Source organism: Peromyscus maniculatus, chromosome 22, assembly GCF_049852395.1.
Source record: "Peromyscus maniculatus bairdii isolate BWxNUB_F1_BW_parent chromosome 22, HU_Pman_BW_mat_3.1, whole genome shotgun sequence".
In the NCBI taxonomy this organism is placed as follows: domain Eukaryota; kingdom Metazoa; phylum Chordata; class Mammalia; order Rodentia; family Cricetidae; genus Peromyscus; species Peromyscus maniculatus.
This window is the reverse complement of record NC_134873.1, coordinates 44,387,696-44,411,610: the sequence shown is the minus strand read 5'-3', so window position 1 is coordinate 44,411,610 and position 23,915 is coordinate 44,387,696. Positions and strand designations below refer to the sequence as shown.

The following is a 23,915-nucleotide window of genomic DNA, read 5'->3' as shown; positions in this document are numbered from 1 at the left end:
TTTAGACCAGACAGTTAGGACGAAGCACTGTGGCCAGCTTATCCCCATCCAGGCTTTTCTATTCTCACACTTTCTATTCCAGAGGGAGGATTCCCTCGAAGAGGACAGTGGGGTCACTTTGGTGCCTGTCCAATGGCATCAGGCCATCGATGGGAAGGTCCATGGCTCTGCTCTGAATCCAAACTGATCAGACATCCAGCAACATACGACACTCCCACTCGTCTCTAGAATTAGAACCCAAGGGGCGGAGGCAAGAGGCCAACAGGACAGGCAGGTATGGGCTGCCAAGAAATGTCTAATTAGCTCTCATTCCAGGCCTAGGTCATCTGAGTGTGAAGGGAATCAACACGCAGAAGCCAAGGGACAGCTGAGAGAAAACTGGCCCACTGAGCCTGTCCCTCCCTAGTTCGAGAAGCCTGCCCACATCAGACAAGATGCAGAGTTATAGGCAGCTGCAGGCAGCCACACAGGGAGTGCCAGGACCCCACACCACATGAATTCTAAACCCTTCAAGCAGCAGGTCAGGGACCACACCATCTTCGCTCTTGTGGGGCCATGCCAAGACGGCAGCTGAAGTTACTTTATTTCTCTGGAGAAAATAATCACCACCCCCAACCCCCCCAAAAAAATACTATGGAGGTTTCACAAAGAACTGGTGTAGGGTGAGTATCTGCATCAACAGAGTTGCCAATTAGAATGTAATTCTGACCATGGATATCCATGGGTTCCAAAACATTTCGCTCATGAGCATCATCTCTGTAAATGTAATGAAGAAAGCTTATCTAGCATGTGGGAGTCCGTTTTCGGGTTCCTCGTGGCTTTACCCAGCAGGTCCGCATATAGGATGATTAGGACCACGGGCTTGAGTGCAGGTGTCTGAGATGGTCTGCACTTGGCTGTGCTGGAGAAGGAGGTCTTTTCTTCACCCCTTGGCATCTCTATAAATACCCTGGGGCAGAGACAGTCGGGGCCTGTTGGAATAGGTTCCAGGCCCTCTTGAAGCTATCCTTTATTTTCTATCTGTTTATCTCTACAATATTCTCCACAATAAATCCTTCTATCTAATATTTCCTGCTCCTCAACTCAAGAAAACTCTGGGGAACTGTGGGGTTGATGGGTAAACGCCCCACACTAGCGCGGTCAGACTCTGACTCCAAATTGGTCGGACAGGGCTTCAAACGGTCCTCAAGAAAGTTCTAGAATACTTGTAGAAGAAGACCAAAGAATGTAACAAGATGGGAAGGGGGAAAATGAAAAATAAACACAGGTTACACCTGCACCACATTTACAGATGAGCGAGCCGCCAGACATCGTAATGAGGTCTGGCCTCATTCCAGAATAATCAGCAATTAACTGTGCTCGCAACTCCAAACACCAGGAAAAGACAGATCCCAGCATGAAAAATAATGAGAGTATCAAGAGTGAAAATAAGGCAGACAGAGCCACGGAAGTCAGGCAGAGGCTGTGAGCAGGGAAAGAGTCTCTGAGGAGTGTGAATGGACCTGGGACTCACTGGCTCATGGAGAACAGAAAGAACCATGGCAGCTGCCTACTAGCCCTGGATCTAGACATAGGCCGTCACTCATAGTCCTGGGACACGCAGGTCGCCCAGTCTCATGAGCACACTTACCCTCACAGTGTCCCCGCCGCGTCATCCGGTACCCACTGTCACAATATTCACAGCGAAAGGCCCCGAGAGTGTTGATGCAACGGCCCTCCCTACACATGTCGGGCCTCAGACATTCATCCACGTCTGTGTGGAACGCAAAATATGGTCCAGGCTTGTTAACTTATTTTTACGTATGCTTTTTTCTTTAGTTTATACTTAGCATACCAAGGAGTAGATTTCTCCGATGGCCTTTACAAAGACTCTAAGTTTTTGTTTTGATTTCTCACCCTCCAACCTGCTCCCCCCCCCCCCATATTCCTGCTGCTTCCCTGACCCAATGTCCCCCTTTCTGCCTCGATGTCACACATTTTGCATACGCCCCCCAATAACCCCTTCTTTTTAAGCTTCCATTTCCTCCTTCTCATGTGTCCCTTTCTGGTTTCCTGGCCTCTAGCCACACTCATGGCATACAAACACACACACATACATATATACATACATCACATACATACATACACATACATACATACATACATACATACATACAAAGCTAGAAGTTGTATATAAGAGGGAACATACAGTGTTTAGTTTTGTGAGTCTAGGTTAACTCATTTAATATTTTCCAGAAAATTTAATAATTTCATTTTTCTTTAGAGATGGAAAAAACCCTTCCATGTATATATATATATATATATGTGTGTGTGTGTGTGTGTGTGTACATACATATATATATGAGATACACACATATATGTGGTATACATATATGTCACATTTTCATTATCCACTCATCTATTTATAGCTATCTAGGCTGTTCCATTTCCTGGGTACTGTAAATAACACAGTAATAGCTAAGTGCAGGAAATAGAGTCTTTGGGGGTATATGTCAAGAAATGGTAGAGCTGGGGTTGGGGATTTAGCTCAGTGGTAATAGCAAGCACAAGGCCCTGGGTTCGATCCTCAGCTCAAAAAAAAAAAAAAAAAAGAAATGGTAGAGCTGGATCATATGGTCTTCTGTTTGTAGGTGTTTTTGCTTTGTTTTGAGAAATCGCCACACTGATTTCCAAACTGACTGCCCCAGTTACATTTGGCAAAGGTACCACTTTCAACCTCTCCCAGCTTTACTTCAGCATGAGAATGAAATATCTGGTTTGTACTATGATCTCTTTGATGCATTCAGCACGCTCTCAAGTTGCACTGTTTTGATTCATGTGGTGGTGGTGGTGGGGAACCCCAAAACAACCTCTTTTCATCTCACTTCTTTGATACTCTTCCTCCCAGAGTGCTGTCCCCCCAGTACCAAGCAGATTGCTTGTAGCAGATGTTTAATAAAAGAACGCTGGAGTATTTGTGTAAGCACTGACCTGGCTCACCTCCCCCTCCTTCCCGATCCAACATCAGGAAGAACACCGTCCTTACCTATGCAGTTGGTACCCTCCTCACTGGCCATAAACCCTGCTGGGCAAATACACAGGAAACTTCCCTCCGTGTTCTCACAGCGACCCTGGGAGCAGAGGTGCTGGACCTGAGCACACTCATCGATGTCTGTTAACAAGAAAACAATGGGTGAGATTCGGGCTGTGGAGCTGTGTTGCAAAGACTCCATTTCCCTGTTCTGTAAAGCACCAAACAGCTATTCTCTTGCGATCAGAGAGATCTTTATAAGCAAGAAGAACAGCAAAGTGAATACTGTAATGTAATACTCTAGGAAATGTGTAAGTTTCGAGGAGTAAAACTTAAAACAAATAATATAAAAACCATAAAACATTATACCAGCATTTCAAAGGTGTAGATTCCAGCTCAGTAGAGAGGGCTGTTCTGGCAAGCAGGGTCACCCAAGCACTGGCATTGACCTTCAACAGGACAGTCAGGGACAATCCTACCTGCCATGCACTCAGGGCAGTGCTGGGTCATGATCATCTCTATTACCTTTTTTACTTAGGTTCTAAAGATGACACATAACATCTGTCTGTCTACCCATGACAGCTGCATGAGAAAGCAAACAGCTGTGAAAGTGTCTCTTTTACCTACCCACGTGAAATGTACACAGTAAAGAAGTGCTGGGTGGGTGTTCTTGCTGCTTTATTTATTTTGTCCATGTCTTAAAACATAGTAAATTTTCTTTTAAAAAGAATTAAATTTAGAATTAGGATAATTATTTACTAAATTCTGTAACACCTCCCTCCAGAGTTCCTGAAACATAAAGGTCCCTCACTTAGAAATTCATTCTTCGTGCTAGCATGTAGAGATTTTGAATTTAGAAATCCCTATCAAAAATCAGATTTTATATGTATTTGTGGATGCATTACTGCAGCATGCATCAGTGCTGATTTGTTTGGGCTAAATGCACAATTGCTGGTAGCTATTGCTGGAATTCATATTTTATTTACTTTTGTATATCAGCCCACCTTTAAGGGACAAGGCATTAAACACGGAAGAAAAGGAATCCTGCCATTTGGGCAGACTACTCCTTAGCTCCCTTAAAAAAAATAAACTAAGCAATAATGTTTTCCCAAGATGATTAAACTTAAGGAACATTCTACTTCTGTTTCCCATTCGGTAGTCTATTTGCCACGCATGCCTCTTACCCACACACTTCCTCTGCTGCTCACTGAACCTGTAGCCATCATAGCAGATGCAAGTGTACCTCACTGGCAGGTTGATGCAGTGTCCTGCCCCACAGATGTCTGGGTTCACAGTACATTCATTGATCTCTTTAAAGGAAACAAAACAATGTGAAAAACACCGCAGTTATAGGCATTTCATTGTACCCATGCAGCAAGGCTTTGTGTTTCACAAGCAGCTGAGTGAACCATTGCAGGCACAGACCTGGAAGACCCCGGTGGGCTATGACTCTGTCAATCCATGCAGCTACATGGTGACTGATCAGCTAGTTCCACCTAAGCTCATGGCTCGTTCCCAGTGACTCAAGTTCAGAGATGAACTCAAGCAGAAACTCAGAAGGGCGTAAGAAAATCAGTCCTTCACAAAGCAACTTCCTGCATGGCCTATCAAAGAGTTCCTCTCAATTCTATGTCTTCTTATGGGAGGGAATTTAAATCATCACATGGTCTCTCCTAATGAGAAATGAATGAGAACTTTCTATAGCAGTCCAAGTGTGAGTTCTCCAGAAATGGCCAAGCTGCTGCAAAATTTCACCTCTACTATCCAGACATATTCCTAAAACTTCCACATGTACCTTACAGTTTTAAGGTGATCACACTTTGCATTAGCAAAGTAGAACCATCCTCCAGATCTGTTCCATCCCTCCCTTGCTTTCCTACTGATACCTGTGTGACACTTTCTGCTTCTAGCAAACTATACAATCAACACTGCTAAAGACTCACAACTCTCTCTCTCTCAAACTCACAGACACATGCACACACAACCACACAGACACACATGCACGCACAGGCACACATCTCACACACATAGACACGTACATCATACATCACACACACACACACACAGACACATACACATGCACGCATACGCACACACACCACACACACAGATATATACACCACACAGACACAAGCACCACACACACACACACATACATCACACACACATACAGACACATACACATGCATGCATACACGCATACACACACACCACACACAGACATATACACCACACAGACACATACAACATTCACACACACACACACACAACACAACACACAACACACCATCACACCTTGGTGGAGATTTCTGGGAATGTATAAAAATGAACCTAATTACGCAAAGGGCACAGTATACAAAAACACCTTTCTGAGATGAATGTCCTATCTAAGACATTCTGTCTCCAGTGAGCCTTGCTGGAAGATAAGAGAGTGGTAAGTACAGTCAATGGCTCTGATGTCTTGCAGACAGGAAAAGGTACAAATTTTGCTGTCATTTACAGTCCTGCAGCATGGGGCAAGTTACTTAGCCGTTTCTAGGCCATGCTTTTTAACAAGTGCAAAATGGAAATAATCAGAGTTCCAGTTTCAGAGTTTGGACCTGAAAAGAGAAGAGCTAAATAACGCGTCTAACTTAATGTGCCACTCGAAGTCAGCCACCATTTTATCACTGTTGCTCACGATGAAGTTATACAAGAACCTAACGAGGATGGGGCTGGAGAGGTGGCTCTGCAGATAAGAACACTGACTGCTCTCCCAGGGGAACTAGATTGAATTCTCAGCACCTACACGGTCTGCCACACCCAGTCCTAGGAGATCTGACACCCTCTTCTGGCCTCCACAGGCACCAGGCACTCAGACATACTTCACACATGTACACCGTGTGAAGATATATTGCTGTGACTGGTGTAATACAAAGCTGAAGGGCCAATAGCTAGGCAGGAGGTATAGGCGGGATTTCCGGGGAAAGAAAGGAAGAGGAGGAGGAATCTAGGTGCACAGGAGATGCCAAGAGAGATGGAGAAAAAACAGAAGGTGCAAGAGGTAACAATATGTAATAGAGCATAGGTTAATATAAGTGGGTTAATTTAAGTTGTAAGAGCTAGTTAGGAACAAGCCTAAGCTATAGGCCAAGTTTCATAATTAATAAGAAATCTTTGTGTCACTCTTTGGGAGCTGACTGGTGGGACAGAGAAAGACCTACTACTAACACCCATACATATAAGATCAAATAAATACAATATCATTTCTATGTGCTACAAAACTCTGAAGGTAAAAGGTGAAAACACTTTCACTGTGTTACACTCACAGAATTTCAGGTAACAATTCTCCCGTGCAAATTTCAGAGCAGAAAAAAACCAGAAGAAATATAGTTATCACTGATCCATTATAGGTAGATGCCTAATTTGGAAATGATTGGCATTTAGAGCTCTTGGTTTGTGAATTTCTGATATTCCTATACACATTATTTTTTCTGGCCATTTTTCTTAAAACAGGGAAGGCCAAATTTGCAAAAGTAAAATGAATTCATCATCATCAACATACTAGGGCAATGATCCAGAGCAAACTAAAAGGCTATAAAACTAGAGTTTAGTGCAAAAGGTTTGACCACTGCAGTACCCCCTTGTGCATCCCAGTGTCTTGATTTGCAGATATTTATTTGTTATTTTTAAGGCATAACTATAGGTTGGAATTTTTACACACATGAATAAAAGTTTCCAAAAACATATGATGCTGGGACAGAACTCAATACGTTCCGGCACCACAGTTCATCAGTGTATTCCAACTATTTCTCTTATGCTTGTCCTGTTATGTCCTGTTAACTATCTGCATGAAAAATGATTTACAATGCTAACTCTTTTATCGTGGGAAATGAATTGGGTAACAATGGCCTCTCCTTTCAATCCTGCACGTTACGTTAGAGCCGAGGGTCGAAGTTACACAGGTGAAGAACATTTGGGGAATTTGAGTTGACTTATCTTCTGCATTAGTCCTGTTTGGTGAGGCACTAAACATGTATGGAACTGCCATGTTGACACCACTAGAGAATATTAGGAGATGCATCAAGGAAGAAGGGAAAGAGTGAGGGATAGACGGAGGGACGGAGAGAGGGAGGGATGTAGGGAAAAAGGGACAGAAGGAAGGAGGGAGGGAGGGAGGGAGGGAGGGAGGGAGGGAGGGAGGGAGGGAGGGAGGGAGGGAGGGAGGAAGGAAGGAAGAAAGGAAGGAAGGACGGGCCATTCCTACAACACACTTGATTTCTTCATTGGTCATCTTGCTTTTACACAATGATTAGTTATTATAACTTCCAATGTTTTGTCCTCAAAGATTGCTTTCATTCACTTGCTTAACAAGATCCCACCTTCCTGGACAGAAAGCCTCCCTCAATCACCTTGGAGATAGCCTACCTGCTTTCTACTAGCAACCACCAAAAAGATAGTCAGATTCAGTGTTTTTCTGAAAGTTAGTATAAATCGGCTAGGATTGGCATCCCACTTCTGGAACTCCAGCACTTGGGAGATGGTAATGGGAGAGCTGAAGGTTCAAGGTCAGCCTGAGCTACATGTTGAGACCCTACCTCAAAAGGCTAAACACTGGGGATTTTAGCTCAGTACTTGCCTAGTATAAGCAAGGCCCTCGGTTTGGGTTTGAGTTTGATTTCCCATGCATATATGAGAGTACACCTGTGTGTGTGTGTGTGTGTGTGTGTGTGTGTGTGTGTGTGTGTGTGTGTGTGTGTGTGTAACGTTTTTTTGTGGGTTTTTTTTTGTTTTTTTGTTTTTTTTGGTTTTTCAAGACAGGGTTTCTCTGTGTAGCTTTGTGCCTTTCCTGGAGCTCACTTGGTAGCCCAGGCTGGCCTCGAACTCACAGAGATCCGCCTGCCTCTGCCTCCCAAGTGCTGGGATTAAAGGCGTGCGCCACCACCGCCCAGTGTTTTTAACCTTTTAAAGTATGTCTTCCTCACATTTCCCTCATTCCACATTAAGGTTTTCACACTAAAGAATACATACAGCACACAGAAAGGTGAGTCCTGAGGATACTGCCTTAATAGGAAAAGATCTCTGATTTTTCTGGGTTTAGTGGCAAAGACAAGATGCTTTCCATTTGCCTAAGAGTCGCTCACCTGCAGGCAAGTAAACTCATTCCTACAGGATGGGCCAGTTTATGAAGAGACACACATTCCTTTTAGAAACTGTCTATAGGAGCTGTGACAAAGCACGGAGGCCAGGCCTCCCAGGCAGGGCTCACTCCTATCCTCAAGGGCTCCCTGGTAAAAATGAATATTTTTTTGTTCCAGAGATTGTTTGGTGTCCCAGAGAGCTGGTCAAGTGAGTGCCCTTGAAAAATGCTTACACATGTGCCACTTGGGTCACAAGACAGTTCTGCCCCTGATCCAATTCCAACTTCACCAGGTCAAGAATCTTATTCTATTCCTTTTTTCTAAAATCCACCGAGGACTTGGGGAAAAAAAGGAACGATGAGCAAAAGCCAGTGGAAAACCAAATGCTCTGTGTCTCTCACCAATAAAGTCCATGATAGATTCAACACCTCAGTGTGTTTATTTTCAAAATGAGGAGCTTTGGGCCAGTCGTGAAAACCAGCGAGCTGATCCTGAGGTCATTTCTTCACCATCTGATTAGTCAAAGGGAGGACTGAACAAAAGCAATGCCCAGATAAAGGAGCTGGAATAGCCCAAGGTGACAGACAGCTCTGTCCTAAAATAACCAGTTCATTTCTCATTGGCATGTTTTTTTGCGACTCACAACAGCAGGAATATGCTTTGGGGACAAACATTTCTGAAGGGGTCAACTCTGAGTCCTGGAAAAATCAGACTCGCAAATAGTTTTTAAACCATTCTGGCCATGGTCACTCTGGAGGTTTCCATAAGGCAGTTGTGGGGGAGGAAGAGCAATTCCTGGCTGCTCTGCAAGGGCCATGGAGACAGTACAGGAAGAGCCGGAGCAAGGCATCAAGTATTAACTCATGGAAAGGTTTATTAAAATGCCCTGGCTTCCCAAGTACCCCAGGAGGAGCAGACATTGTCCCACAACAATTGAAACAGATGTTTCCACTTTGTAAATATTTGCTAGAGAAATAAAGGTTTGATTTTTTCCAACCTATCCCTCAGCTATTATGACACTGTGCAAAATCGGGAATTTATATGCTGAAATGCATGATTGATTTGGAAACGGTAGGTCAATAACGTTGCAAGCCACCAAGTCAGCTGTTCAGAGTGGAAACTAATGCTTCCCACAAATAGTCTGCTCCTTGTATAATTACTCCATGTTCAAGGGTGTGTGGCTAGATCCAAAAAGGCTCCTTTCCAATCTCGCAATCACGGAGATATCATCACGGAGCAACACGGAATGGATTGTGTTTATTATAGGATCTTAGATTAGTCCATGCCTTCCTCCAGCTATGGGAGAAAATAGCAGTAAGACATGGCATTGATTGTGTCTATTCTTCAAAGGAGAAAAACTACACAGCGTTCCTGTGATAAATGATGTGAGGCTTCCTTAATTCTATGTCTTTGGTCATCACATTAACTGCCAGCAATGTTTACATTTGGGTTGGAGATGGAATTTGGCATGAAATAGTATTCTCATACTATTGTACCTCATGTTTACGTAACAGCTCTGAAAGTTGCAAATACATCCATTAGGAGCCTCTCCATTTATAATTGTCTCCCAAAGGGTGGATTCCTTCCAAAAAGTTATTTCACTAGCGGAAGTGGCAACACTAATGACTGTTCCACAAAAAGGGGAAAAAAATTATCAGGGTCACTTGTTTCCTGGAAGGAAATATTTGCGCTTCAAACATGTGATAGCAGATGTTAGCCCTGAAAATCTGCCAGACTAAATTGAGCTGTCTTCTGACAACTGCGTAGAGCAGGGCTACATCCATTTTTCTTTCAATCAGCTCTGCAGTTCAAGCTGAAGCCCAGAAACTCCCACTTATTACTCCTCACATGTTTGCATTTAAGTGATGAAGCCAAGACCATGAAGGCCAGAGAGATGGCTCAGTGGTTAACTGCGCATCTTGTTCTTCCAGCGCCACCCACGTCGGGTGATTGACAGCCACCTGCTCCAGGACTCCGTTTGGACTCTGCAGACACTGCACTCACACGTGCACAGACCCCGCACCCCCACCTACACACACACACACACACACACACACACACACACACACACACACACACACACAACTGAAAATAAAACAAATCTTTATTTGAAAAAAAGACATTCACGATCATTTCTATAGTTTTGTTTAATGATGAAACCTCATTCATCTAGGTGAAATGTAATTAATTCCTGTGAAACTAATGTGAAAAGAGATTTGTCCACTGATGCCAGATACCAACTGAATTTACCTTCACATTGGGAAATGGAAATGCAATACTTATTTAGAGAAACCTGTGAATTACATTACCATGCTGTATTTTGTAACACTGAGGTAAATAATTAGGTTTTTGTTCCCCTAAGGAGTACATTACATGCTTATGTACTTCAGATGAGCAGGGTAGAGGTACACATATATGGGCTCAGAATATGGAATAATAATTTCAATCATGCTCCTTTAAAAAGTGTCATCATTTTTGTTAGATCACAGAGCCTGTATTTCTACTAATATCTCTATCTGTCAATATCTCTATCTACCATCTTATCATCTATTATCTGTATCAATCTCTCTCTCTCTCTCTCTCTCTCTCTCTCTCTCTCTCTCTCTCACACACACACACACACACACACACACACACACACACACACACACACACACACGGAGCCCATCCCTCCGCCACCCTGCAGTCTCTCTCAATGGACAGAGTCTACACGAACACTGTGAGCTTATTATTCTCACTTTCTCTCCCTCCTGGTTTGTAGCCCCAGGATTACTTTACATCCTACACAGTGCCTGCCTACATGTTCCTTGGCATGAAGGTGAGGCTAGGTCATGTAGCATGAAATTTTCCCACCATCCATGGAAACACTCGTCAGCAATTTCCCCTTTTCCTATGGTACTGAAGGCCCTTTCTCCCTTCCAGACCCCATTATGATGTTATGGGGCAATCTTCTCCTAATGGTCTCCACTTCAGAATCTCATCATGGCTGCCTACGTCTATGAGCCTATCCCTCTTTGAGGGGTAATTTCATATGAGTCCACCTTCCTGCAAACCTCTTCTGATAGAAGTTATAATGGCTTCAGTATAGAGCTCCAAATATACTTAGAATTGCTCACATTTCTATAGCACTTGACTTGGTATTAATAACAAAATCCAAGAGGAGGTGCTATATAACCCAGGGAGGGCCAAGGCTTGGGGTGCAAACTTGTCTTGATTCTAGCACTGAACTAGTTGAAAGTGGATGCTTGTGCCCAGGTCCTGCCACTTTCTCCGTCACTTAGCATTTAATTCTCTACAATGGGATGCTTGGGTTGTTTTCCCTTTTCTCTTATATAGATTATGTTGAAATCCTTTATTTATGCTTCTCGGTATCATTTTTCCTATGGATGATCTTACTACACTTCCCTGCTATCCTATTATTAAGAACATTAACGTTTTAGCTTTTTCTCATTTGTTTCCAAAGCCAATACATTGCTGGAATTTTTTTATATGTTTGTTATAAGAATTTTAAGGTATACAAAAGCATATCTAAGAGCATAAAGATTATCTATAACCCTGTTCCTCATCACTGGTAAACACGGATGCATTACTTTCGGTCTCCTTTTCCATATTTGTAGACATTTAAAAATAAAATCGGCATCATGACATTGTGCCCCATATTTTTTTTTTTTTTTTTTGGTCTTTTCGAGACAGGGTTTCTCTGTGTAGCTTTGCACCTTTTCCTGGAACTCACTTGGTAGCCAAGACTGGCCTCAAACTCACAGATATCCACCTGGCTCTGCCTCCTGAGTGCTGGGATTAAAGGCATGCACCACCACCGCCCGGCTGTGTCCCACATTTCTTAATAAGTATTATTACAGAAATATTTCATGAAAACATTAAATGTTCTTTAGAAATGCTAATGGCTCTCTAATATGCCACTGCATGTGTACCCTGATTTACATATGCACACTCATTTCCAATAAATTTGCTGTGATAACTAGCCTGGAGATGGTCAAGCTCATGCATTTGATATTACATTTTAAGCGCTGTCTACACACGGATTTTCATAGGATGCCGAACACAGCAAATTCTCCACTGACCTGTTACTTGAGTAGGAGCAATCACCTGACTGGCACTAGATGTGGAAGCTTCGGGAGCTACCTCTACAGGCACAGGGGGTGAGGTCTTTTCAATCACAACTGTGTGAAGAAGGGAGAGATAAAAAAAATTAAACCTTGTTATGTACACTGACATCCTGGGGCAAAATGGAAGTCTAACTTACTCTAAAGAAAACAGTAGCTTTGTTCAAGAACTGATAACAATCTTGAAAGCTCATGGTATTAATTCACACTTCTGGTTCGACTGTTTAGTTAAAAAAAAAAACTGAGAAAAATTCAGAATTCAAAAAATATGACCATTTGATAAATAAAAAGTTTCAATATTTGCACAGTGTATACTAGTCCTGACCACTGAAGATAACAAAAGGCTGATATTTCCTATTACACTACATATATTACTCTTCTTAGGTGAACATTGTTCTAGTGTAGGAACATTCTAGATTGTGCATTTCATTGTAGTACATGTAGGCATTTCACAATGAAATTCAATGATACATTAAACACAATCAAAGACATAGGCATACAAATTCCAATGATTTTTTTTTTCAGAATACCCTTATCAACAACACATATCAGCACAGATTACCTGGAAACTGTGGATGCAGATGAATTGTTGAAATGCCTGGGGAGAGCTGGGGTTGCCCAGGTTCAAGTCTGGTTTTCTCTTGATCCAGTGAAGGTATTTCCTGGTGGTTGTTTTTCATAGAGAGATAGAGACAGAGACATAAAATGGGAATTACTTTTATTTTCTCATGTAGTGTTATTTTTATCTAATTAATTGTATTCGCAGAAAGGCAAAAATATCATAGGATCAGATACACACCTATGTATGTGACTTTAAAAAGTGGTGCTGTTACAATGTCCAAACTCTTATTTCAGCAGCTATGTTAGCTAGCTACACACATGCTCTCATCCATTTCCTTGGACTTCAGAGTCAAGCCTTGAAAGCAGTGCCCTTGGCCCAGAGTTCCACGTTTGATCTCCAACTGGGCAACCCTAACCCTAATTGGGAACTAAACATCCATGCCAGTCACAGGGGGCTCTGTGCCACATCCACATTTTGCAGATTAAGTGAATGATGGGTGTAGCAACTGAGCCATAAAGAACATCCACTAAGTCCAAGTCCATTAAGCCAGGCCGTCGCTGTGGCCTTCTTTAGCCCACCGCTAATAAGGTAACATCCGCCTGTTCTCTCTCAGCAGTGGTAGGTTGTCATAGCAATAGCAGCTGAGGCTTCCTAACTCAAGCCAAAAAGAAAAAAAAAAAATCCAACCATCATCATGGCTCAGCTTTCAGCGATAGCTCCGTAGGGGCTCATGCCGATGGGATAGTTAGTCTAGTTAAAAGGGTCTGCCCCTTTACTCACACCAGTGTGGGGCCAGAGAACTCACAACACCTTATTAAAGGCATTCATCAAGTTACTTCCTCACTGTTACCCAACATCTCTCCTCTCTGGCTTAACTTGCAGAAAACCCACTTCCTGACCTCCGTTTCACTCTTGACCTACCTCCTGGCTAAAGTTACTACCTTTTATGCTTCTATAGTAGATACCCTCACAGACGATTTCATCGAAACCCAATTTTATAAGTATGAATTCCTACAGAGTAACTTTGGATATGCTACAAATTCCACAGACTCCCATGCCTGACCCCTCCCCGGCAAAATCCACCAGCCTCCAATGCTAACTTCATCTTTGGGTCATTGCCCATCATTCACCCATCCCATCCAGATTTAGTCACATTTTAGGGCCTCCTCTTTCGTTCCACACCCCCAAACCTGTCCATGTTCAGTATCCTTTGTGGTTATCCACCTTTTCTAATCCACGGTCCTCAGCGCTGCAGTCTGGACTTGTTTCTCATGCTCGGCTCATTGTAGCATCTAACTGGCCTCTCAAGCTAGCAGACTCCCTACCTCAGTTAATCCACAACACATCCATCCGGGAAACACTGACCACTCATTATATTCCCCACATGCCCTTCTCTCTGTCTGAAGGCAGACTGACTTTTTGTTACTTGTGAGAGACAGCCTCCCTCGGTCTCTGTGACCTCTCCCCCATAGCCCACGGCAGATAGCAACAAAGAGCAGCCAGCATTAGCTTACTTTATAGGCAGGATCTCCCCATCCACCTTAGGCATGGCCCTCCTAATCAATGCCACTTCTCCACTTCACAGGCAGGGACTCAGTTCAGCAGGCACTTCCTCACTGATTACAAGTGTAGTTCAGTATTTCTAGCCCATCAAAACGGGACCATGTCCCCTTTCTAACCTGATTTTTTTGCTGCTGTCAATGAAACCTTCACTCGTAAATGTCTCACCCTTGGACTAACCTCCTTTCCTCACGTCGGTCTTTAAGATCACGAGGCCTTTGTAAAGTATCAATTCTAAACGGACCCTGATTTCATTCCCCTTCCCTTTTAAATTAAAATGTATGGTCTTAACTGTACAAAGAAAATGGTCAAATGAAGTTAAGAGCATATAAGAAAAACATTTGCGATCTCTTTCTGATTCAATCCCCCATTCCTTCTCTCTCTCTCTCTCTCTCTGTCTCTGTGTCTCTCTGTGTCTCTCTCTCTCTGTCCCTCTGTGTGTGTGTGTGTGTGTGTGTGTATGTGTGTGTATGCATGCTTTCGTACCCATGCGCTCGCACATGCATGTGCACACACACTTGTGCCTACAATGTATCTTCACCTAGGTGTGTGTGCATATAGGGGCCAGAGTTTGACATCAGGTCTCTTCCTTGCTTGCCCTCTGCCTCATCTTGGAGACAGTATCTTTTCTTTCTTCCCTATTCTCAATTACAGTTGCACTAAACCACACCATAATAAGAGAAGAACAAGGCTGAGTTATGAAGGGTTTGTTTAGGCAGCTGACTGGCATAGTTACAAGCTCAGTGAGTTTTTTCCCCCTTGGATCGTACAGAGCTAGACTCAAAATCAACAAACTTGTAAGCTACCGTACATCACCCATCATTCAAGATGCTAACTGAGCCACAGCTGTGCTAGTCAAGTCTGATCCATTGTAGTTCTTTCAGGCTCACTATACCATGATATATCTCAGTATAAGTGTTATCATCCCACAGCCATCATTTCCTTATTCTGGATTCTTTAAACACTCATATGGTAACACATGCTACATGTAACAATTGAAACACTATTTAAAACAGTTTATTTCTACATCCTTCCCCCATAGGAGTTTTAATGCCTTAATATATTCTTGGCAACTGGATGAATGATATAAAAATGAAAAACACTTAATAATTACATAATTTTCATATTATCAAATAAAGAATCAAGGCAGGAGAAGGGGCAGAGAAGATGCAATATTACATGAACAGGACAATTCAGCAAAAAAAAAAAAAAAAAAAGTTCATATTTCCCGCTATTGAGTTTTACTATTCCTAACCCCATCTCAGGCTCCTAAACCCAAAACTGATCAAATTTTCTCTAAAACTTCTAAGAAACAACATTTAGGTATTTTATTGTGACTTTCAAGGGTAAGCGCTGTTTTTAATCTAATTTGATCTAATTTGATCCAAATGCTTGTGTTAAATTTTAGTTAGATTAATTAGTGTCACACTTAATTTTATATGCATACTGAGAATACATAATTGGGTGAACACAAAAGAGCCTTTCTTCCCACAGTTAGTCTAGGCAACTAGTTGACCCTATGAACTCTGCTCATCATTTTCTTCTCTCCAGAATTCAGGCAAGAGATGGTGTTCCCCACCCAACCCCAGCAAACTATTAGCCATCACTTTTTGAGCACTGAGAATGGCAACATCCATTTAGAAAATCCTGTCATACAATTTCTTGTATTAATGAATTGTGTTTCCTTACAGAAAATGATCTATAATATGAACATCCTAAAATTAAAAAAAAAGTCATATACATAACCTTAAAAAGTGTCTTGAAGTAAAAAAGAAAGACTTAAAAACAGTGAATGAATTACCTTCTCAGGAGATGCTGTTACCACTAAAACCAGAAAAGAGAGATGGGAATTAGCAAGCACAATCCACTCATCATATTTCAATTTTTGAAAACATTAGAAAGCCATATCTCCCCCAAACAATTACGAAGCAAATTAAGTCAAATGTGGAATTCCTGTCATCTGCCAATTGCGAGAATTTTACACATGAGTGCAAAGAACTTTCTGTGCTATTTCATTGTTCTACTATCAAAGTTCAGAGACCAAAGGTTCAAAGTCTTTCATTCAAAATTAAGGAAATTAACCTCAATTTTAAAGAAAACACTTTCTGAAACATTGCTTAATGCTTAATTTTTTAGTTTGGGAAACTTCCCATGTCTTAGAAAACAAACGCTTCTAGTGTTCAGAAATCCATCCGATGTCAGTGTTAAAAAAGAAATGATATTTTTTCATTGAGACATGAGAATCGGTACTTCATTTTTCATATAAACCAGTTTTTCATGAAGCCTTCTGATTATTTTCATGTAGACATGCTAACTAAATCAAACAAAAGCCAAACCCCATAAGCCAAGAGGAGACAATTATAAATTCGCATCAATATAATTAGCAACTTCAGTATTACACAATCACTCGTGTTGTTGTGGTGGGGTGATGTCTTTGTATTTTGAAATGCTTGTTTCATTAAGCAATTCTTAGCACTAGTCCTCAACTTTGCTTATTACTTGGAATTTCCTGAGTCAGTATGTCTCCTTAACCATTAGCAAAAAGCAAAAAGGTTGGATGCATTAATTCCAAGAAGCAATGAGGTTCCCAGAGAAATTAAAGCCCCTGCTCTTTCAATGGGAGGAAGCTAACCTACTTTCTACCCTATAAAACCCATTGCTAAAAAATTCTAAAGGCAGAACCACACTTATGCCCATCTCCTTCTTCTAAACAAAGGATGAATACTCTAGGTCAGGGGTTCTCAACCTTCCTAATGCGACCCTTTAATACAATTCTTGTGTTAAGGTGACCCCCCCAACCACAAAATTATTTTTGTTGCCACTTCATAACTGTCATTTTGCTACTGTTATGAATCATGATGTAAATATCTGACATGCAGGATGGTCTTCGCTGAAAGGTTTAACTGAGAAAGGGCAGCTTGACCCCCAGAGGGGTCCTGACCCACAGGTTGAGAACCACTGACCTAGGTGGACAGTGACAACACTAGGTGAGGTCTAACCTGCTCTGCCTATCCAAGGAAGAAATAGAGGGCAGAGAGTAAAAGAGCAGAAAGAGATAGGCTAGAAGGCACCAAGCTCAGAGCCCAGAAAACCCCCTACCACCAGGGAAGAAGGTTATGCCAAGCTCCCTACAGGACCCACAAGTGGGCACCCCAAATCCTTACCTAAGTATCAATGGCAAAAACCAACAAGAAGCTTTTTTTTTTTTTTAGAGGAAATACATACAGACTTACAGACCTAAAACTGTTCAGTTTTCCAGGAGTGAGGGCTTTTCTGTGGTAATCAAAATAGTCAGAAAACTAGAAATACTGCTCTATCCACCAAGGAGAGAAGAAAATCTCTCTGTCAAAACTAGAGCCCTTTAGACTCTCTGCCCTTGGCCATGGGTCCCATTATACACTTTTTTTTTTTTTTTTTTTTTTACGACATATAGCAAGTCGTGTCTGTCTTGGATTTCTCAGAAAGTAAATGAAAGGACCTTACATTGACAAAACTAAACATCCTACGACACCCAGTCCAGCTTCCTCATCTATTCAAGAATTACACAGTAGAAAATGTCAGCAACATTAAGGTTGAGAGCCATGGTCCAGAAGGGTCAAAATAGACAAAGAAGTACAGATACAGAGATGGGCAGCTAGGACCCACATCCAGCAGGTAAGCTTACCTTCGGGCTCCGCCACTCCTGGCCCGTGTTCCCGCGAGGAGGTCAGGGCCTCCACTGGCTCTTCCTTGGCTGGGAGAGGTGGAGGATGAGTACTTTTAGCAACAGGTTGAGTGTTCTTTGGCTTGACAAACACAGCTTCTTTACCTATATGCTGATGGACTGGCCTGCGTCTATGAACGCCAGAAACCGTATAACCCATTCCACCAGGACAGATTTCCTTAAAAGCAGCTAGATTTGGGATGGGAAAATATTCCTTTTAAAAATCTAACAGTGCAAACTTATACAGAGGAAAATATCATGATGAATATCTTTTAATAAGTCATTGCTAATATAGATACATTTCAAAACTTCAGAAACAGATGCAAAACGTAAGCAAATGGTTTAAATTCCTGATAAACTTGGCACTAATTTTATATATCGTATTTATATGCTAGTAGCCATTATGCCACTACGTTGACAAAATTATATATGTAAACTCTATTACATGAAAAGATATGTAATATACTAGCAGTCATTTTAAGTACAGGTGACAAGTGTCTCATATGTGACTATGGAATATCAACAACAGTCAGGTTCTCTCCTGTACCCCTGCTTTTGTGCTTTCATTGGTTATTAACGAAGAGCTCAAGGGACATCTAAGTTAAATGACAAGTACTATATCTAGGAAACTGGGGGTGCTGACACCCTTCTGAATTGTTTCCAGTTGACAAACCCAAGGACTCGCCAGAATGGCGCGCTACCACTGGAATGGGGGTCCTGGTGAAGAAGGGGCGAAGAGGGGCGTGGTTTTAAAACGGTCCTTCAGGTAGTGAGAAGAAATCCACGAAGTGGAGAGGCTACAGACAGTAGCCACCGCAGGAAGGAAATGCCAGCGCAAGCTGTTGCTCTCTATATGAGCAGGACAGGGATGAAAACTAGCAAAAGCCTGGTCAGTTTCACGACCCAGAGGACAACGGGACATTTTGTACCATGTAACTATCACACTCGCCAGGAAAAAAAAAATCTGTATTGTGTCTTTTTTTTTTTTGGCCCTCTCCAAGTGGACTGGGTATGGTGTGTGGTTTGCAAACCTCCAACCTCCAGCAGCAATCTCTAAGAGTGGGTGGAGGGGAAAAAAAGACAATGGTGGTTGTTGGTGGTGCCTGACAGAGGCAAACTCCACATACAGCCTGGGCTGTGGGTGTTGGAAGCAAATGACCAAAGGCAAACAAGGGGGCTTATGGTCCAGTCTTTATTTCCACTTTTAAAAATCGGAAGTAAAATAAGTCATTTCCCACTTTCAGTGAACAAGAAATTGTACTGAATAGACAGGGCCCAAAATGATTCCTTAAGGAAGAGGAAACTTTACAGTATTTCTTTAAAGCGTGCTGAAATATTGGGTTTTCTAGGGAACCTACTCGGACAGAGAATTCTTTAAAAAGGGATAGTTCCAGAACAAAGCATGGTTTCCTACCTAAGCACATATTTAATTAAAAATCATCAAAGGAGCAAAACTTACTTAAGAATGAAAACTGTATCATTGATATCATTTTTGAACGTAGTTACTGTACTTTGGGAAGTAGCCCTGATGAACAATCCCCAGCTGGGTTATACTTTGTGTACGGATTAAAACGCTGTCAAGATTGAACTTCAAGAGAAATGGGTTTATGAATAGCAAAGCTTTTTTAGTAATAAGTGTGTTAGACGGCACAGCAGGGCTCTAGAGCCTATGGGAAGAGTCTAAAAGCCATCCACTCTATTAATTCACCAACAGCAACAATATCACTTTTGCTTTCATTGTTCCTTTTGATCCTAACCACTATGAAAGGCGAACCACTATGAAAGGTGAACCACTATGAATATTGAAGTTCACATCTAAATTCTGTCTACTGTTGTGTAATTTGCTACTTTCAGACATTACATGGCCCTAGAGATATAATGCCCTCCCCTACCTGGGAAGTTTCTCAAGAGTAAACAACTAGTGTTGGGTTTCGAAGCTATACCAAGCCAGTGAAAAAGAGACCACGCCTTCCTTGCCCGTAAGATGCCCAGCGCTTGCAGATCATGGCTCTCTCTCTCTTCCATTGAACTCCTTTTGACTCTGCTTGAGAGTTTATTGATTTTAAAAGTAAGGTATCTAGAGAAATTTACCCTCTCAGAGCCCTGGGTAATTATGAACCCAACTGAGGAGTAAAGACTCAACTTATTGACACTTGACCCCCTTCAAAGTTCATGGTGGCTTTGGCAAGATCTCCTTTAGAGTTATCTTCGTAGCATAAATACAAAACTGAATACAATTCTTTGTATTTCTTTGTATTTCAGTAGCCAAGTAAATAAGTCAATGTCCACAAGGCCGTTATTGTGGAACGATGGGCGGTGGACCATTAGGAACGCACATGGCCCTGTACAGCTTTCTGGTTTTTATACTTAACTATCAGTCTTCGAGTTCTGGAAGCTGAGAATAAAATGAAAGGGTTTATCTTCTTGGCTTAACAATCAAAAGGAAGTCTACTGTTGCCCAGAAATAATGGGGAATTCCTTTGTGCATTTTTTTTTCCTGAGTGGAGCTTCTTCAACTATGTTTTCTTCAGTAATGATACAAACACATTATACCGTTAAAAACAAAACTGGGAAACCAAAAAATGACCCAAGCTGCTGAAGTCATTTTGTTCCCGTGGCTGGGAACACTTATGTGTGTCGCTGGCCATGGCTTACCTGTACCTGGGAGCGGACATTTCTCACAGTGTGGTCCCCAGGCCTTGCCCACACTACAACAGCAGATCTGCTTGGTGAGGTGAACAGAGAGAGGGTGCATACACTGCCTTCCGGGGCTGACAAGGCGGTAACAGGGCCCCTTCTCTTCTGACATCACAGGGGGATCCGCTGAAGAAAGAGACAAAGCCTAATGTCATTGAAGAAATGAGTCATCCCGACTTGAAGTTAAAATAAGATGGCCCTTAGAGCACGGTGAGAGACCATGCTTTAAGATAAACCCATCTAGGTTAGGGCGATCATTCTTTTTGGCTAAGAGTCCATTCATTAAATCATTCTGGGAATCAGAGCACCAAATGCTATAACTAGTTATTCCTGTACCTGTAACAAATATTAATATAGGAATGTGTGTATAAGTTAAGCATTTCCACAAATGCCGGCCTGTCCAACAAACCTAGTCATTTACGATTAATCACAACCATGACCCATGACCCTAGACTGCCCGCAGAGATGGTTCTAGGACAATTGGTGAATGTCTAGGCAGCATGAAAAACAGGAGTGTGGTTAGTGCCATAGACCAGCAGCTGCCCTGTTCAGATGGAGAACTGGTGGGAGCTCAGAAATAATCCTCACCTGAGGCCAAAGAATATTAATGGCAGGCAGAGAGTAGCTGCTGACCCACCGAGACACACAAAGTCCCGGTGTAGCAGAGCAGACAAGGTCTCAAGACCTCATTCTGTGCCGCAAAGACAACCAGGCTATGACCATCCAACTCCATCCTTCCCATTCTGATCTTCTACTGCACATTAGCAGTGGGTGGTTATCGCTCAAATGCCTGGTGCACAAGGCAAACTTGAGAGCATGTGTATTTCCATATCTCTTCGCTCTCATGGTATCATCCCGATCTGCCTTCCCTCTAACCCCTGGTTCAACTCATGATTCAACCCAACTTCCTGCCCTTCTCTCTTTGACGCACATTTCCACCTTTCCTACCGGACTGACTTCCCAGGTTAGATGCTCTAAAAAGAATCTGCATAATTAAGCTGTTCAGCAGAGGAAGACGTAAGGGACATGACTGGCACCAAAGTGTGGATGACCACTTGCCTGGTCCCCTAATTTTTAAGAAACTTGTTGGGATGGTTTAAATGGGAAATGTACCCTATAGTGTATGGCATTTGAACCCTGGGTCCCCAATTGGCAGTGGTGTTTGGAGAGGTTTAGGGGGTACAGATTTACTGGAGAAAGTACGTCACTGGGGGCAGGCTTTGAGATAAAACAAATTGACATTACAAGTGAACTGAGAGTTGGAGGATAGGGGTAGATGAAAAACTAGAGCACTCCTGAAGATTCCAAACCCACACATGTGCTGAGGGCATGGATCAGGGATAAAGCACTTGCGTAGCTTACACAGGGCCATGGGTTCAATCCCTCCACATGGCAGAAACATAATGAAACAAGCAAAATCACCTTCACAAAATATGCCTAATAAAGGGTGCTCTTGCTGCGGTTTCTAAAAGAAGTGGGTAGATAGAAAAGTCTGGAACTCTCCCACTCCCTCTCACACACACTTTCTGGCTTCCATGCAAATAAGCTCTGGAAGGTCAAAGGTCACAGACTAAAAGGAAAAGAAAGCTTAGCAGCAGGGTACTAGACTCCCAAAGGAGAGTAAACCCTTGGAATGATTGATGTCGCTCACATAATACACATGGGCACTTATGAGTGTGCGTGCACACATGTATATATACTCATTAGAACCCACACAGAATTCTCATGTAGCTCACAGAGGATTTTGCTCCAGAATTTCCTTCCTCAAATGACTGAGTCTTACTTATAACCCATATTCCCACAGAAGCAATGTCAAGACCAGAGCCTATTTTATACACAATGGGGCTTAACTATAAAATTAATCACATTAGTGCTGCTTCTAGGTTTGAGGGCCACGGGCAATTCAGAGCAGACCAGTTTCTTCAAATTCCCAGCATTTGTCCTGTGATGATCAATATCAATTGTTGTTGTATTTGCATGGGAAATGCCACCCACAGTGTGTTTGAATGCCTGGTGCCCAGCTGGTGATATGGTTTCGGAAGGCTATGAAACCTTTACAAGGTGGAGCCTTGGGAGCTCTCTAAAATTACATAAAGGTCGCTTGTCTTTTCAGACCATTTCCCTCTTCCTGACTCAGCCTATGGAGCTCTGTGATTTATCGGCCATGTGACTCTCTGCAAGAACTTTACTTTAGCCCTTTTCTGCCTCAGTTTCTTCACTTCTAAAACAGGAAGAACAAGCATACATATGAGATCAGGGAGATCTCATAAATACTACAGGTGACAATCCGTGCACAGGACCTACAGTATGGTCAGGCACTTATTAAGTACACAATAAAGATTATCGCCACCACGTTTTCTCATAGTTACCACTATTATCTGGGAGCAAAGAGGTAGCAGAGACCTGTCTATCCCCCAGGCCATGGTGCCATGGCCTATAAGGAAAGATAGGGTCCCTGAGCTGAGGTAGCCATAGAAGAGGTAGAAAAAATAGGAAGTACAAGATAGATGATGAAGACGTAATGACTTCCTTGAAAGCCAAATAAGACGAAAGACTTCAAGCTGACAGGCTCCACTTGGTGGCCTGAGCCAACAGTGTTAATGTGAGCACCAAATAATCAAACCAAAAACAACCCACTCAGTTGGCCAGGAAGCCTGATTTAGAGGGAAATTAGGAGAGTTAGAAGAAACTCTATTTCACTTTCTTTTTTTTTTTTTTTTTTTTTTGGATTTTTCGAGACAGGGTTTCTCTGTGTAGTTTTGCGCCTTTCCTGGGACTCACTTGGTAGCCCAGGCTGGCCTCGAACTCACAGAGATCCGCCTGCCTCTGCCTCCCGAGTGCTGGGATTAAAGGCGTGCACCACCACCGCCCGGCTCTATTTCACTTTCTAAAACACTAAAAGTAAAATCTAAGGCGGTGGTTCTCAATCTTCCTAATGCTTCAACCCTTTAATACAGTTTCTCATGTTTTGTGACCTGCCCCCCAACCTAAGCCATACAATTATTTTCATTGTTTCTTCATAACTGTAATTTTGCCACTGTTATGAATTGTAGATGTCTGTGGTTTTTGATGGTCTTAGGAGACCCCTCTGAAAGGATCATTTGACTCCCAAAGAGGTCATGACCCAAGGGTTGAGAAC

General features: G+C 42.3%; 1 protein-coding gene across 7 annotated transcripts in view; it reads right to left on the bottom strand.

The window, feature by feature from the left end:
- The window catches only part of Ltbp1 (latent transforming growth factor beta binding protein 1), a 399,391-nt gene that overhangs the window by 110,014 nt on the left and 265,462 nt on the right, over positions 1-23,915 (bottom strand). For 4 of the 7 annotated variants that reach the window (XM_006984834.4, XM_076558654.1, XM_076558653.1 and 1 more), the window contains 8 exons: positions 20,735-20,902; positions 18,041-18,268; positions 16,178-16,200; positions 12,817-12,916; positions 12,213-12,311; positions 4,195-4,320; positions 3,026-3,151; positions 1,631-1,753 (listed from right to left, as the gene is read on the bottom strand). In XM_006984834.4, coding sequence (XP_006984896.1) covers positions 1,631-1,753; positions 3,026-3,151; positions 4,195-4,320; positions 12,213-12,311; positions 12,817-12,916; positions 16,178-16,200; positions 18,041-18,268; positions 20,735-20,902 — 993 coding nt within the window. The remainder of the gene's footprint in view (positions 1-1,630; positions 1,754-3,025; positions 3,152-4,194; positions 4,321-12,212; positions 12,312-12,816; positions 12,917-16,177; positions 16,201-18,040; positions 18,269-20,734; positions 20,903-23,915) is intronic. The other 3 variants (XM_076558656.1, XM_076558655.1, XM_016003423.3) reach the window with 1 other exon arrangement.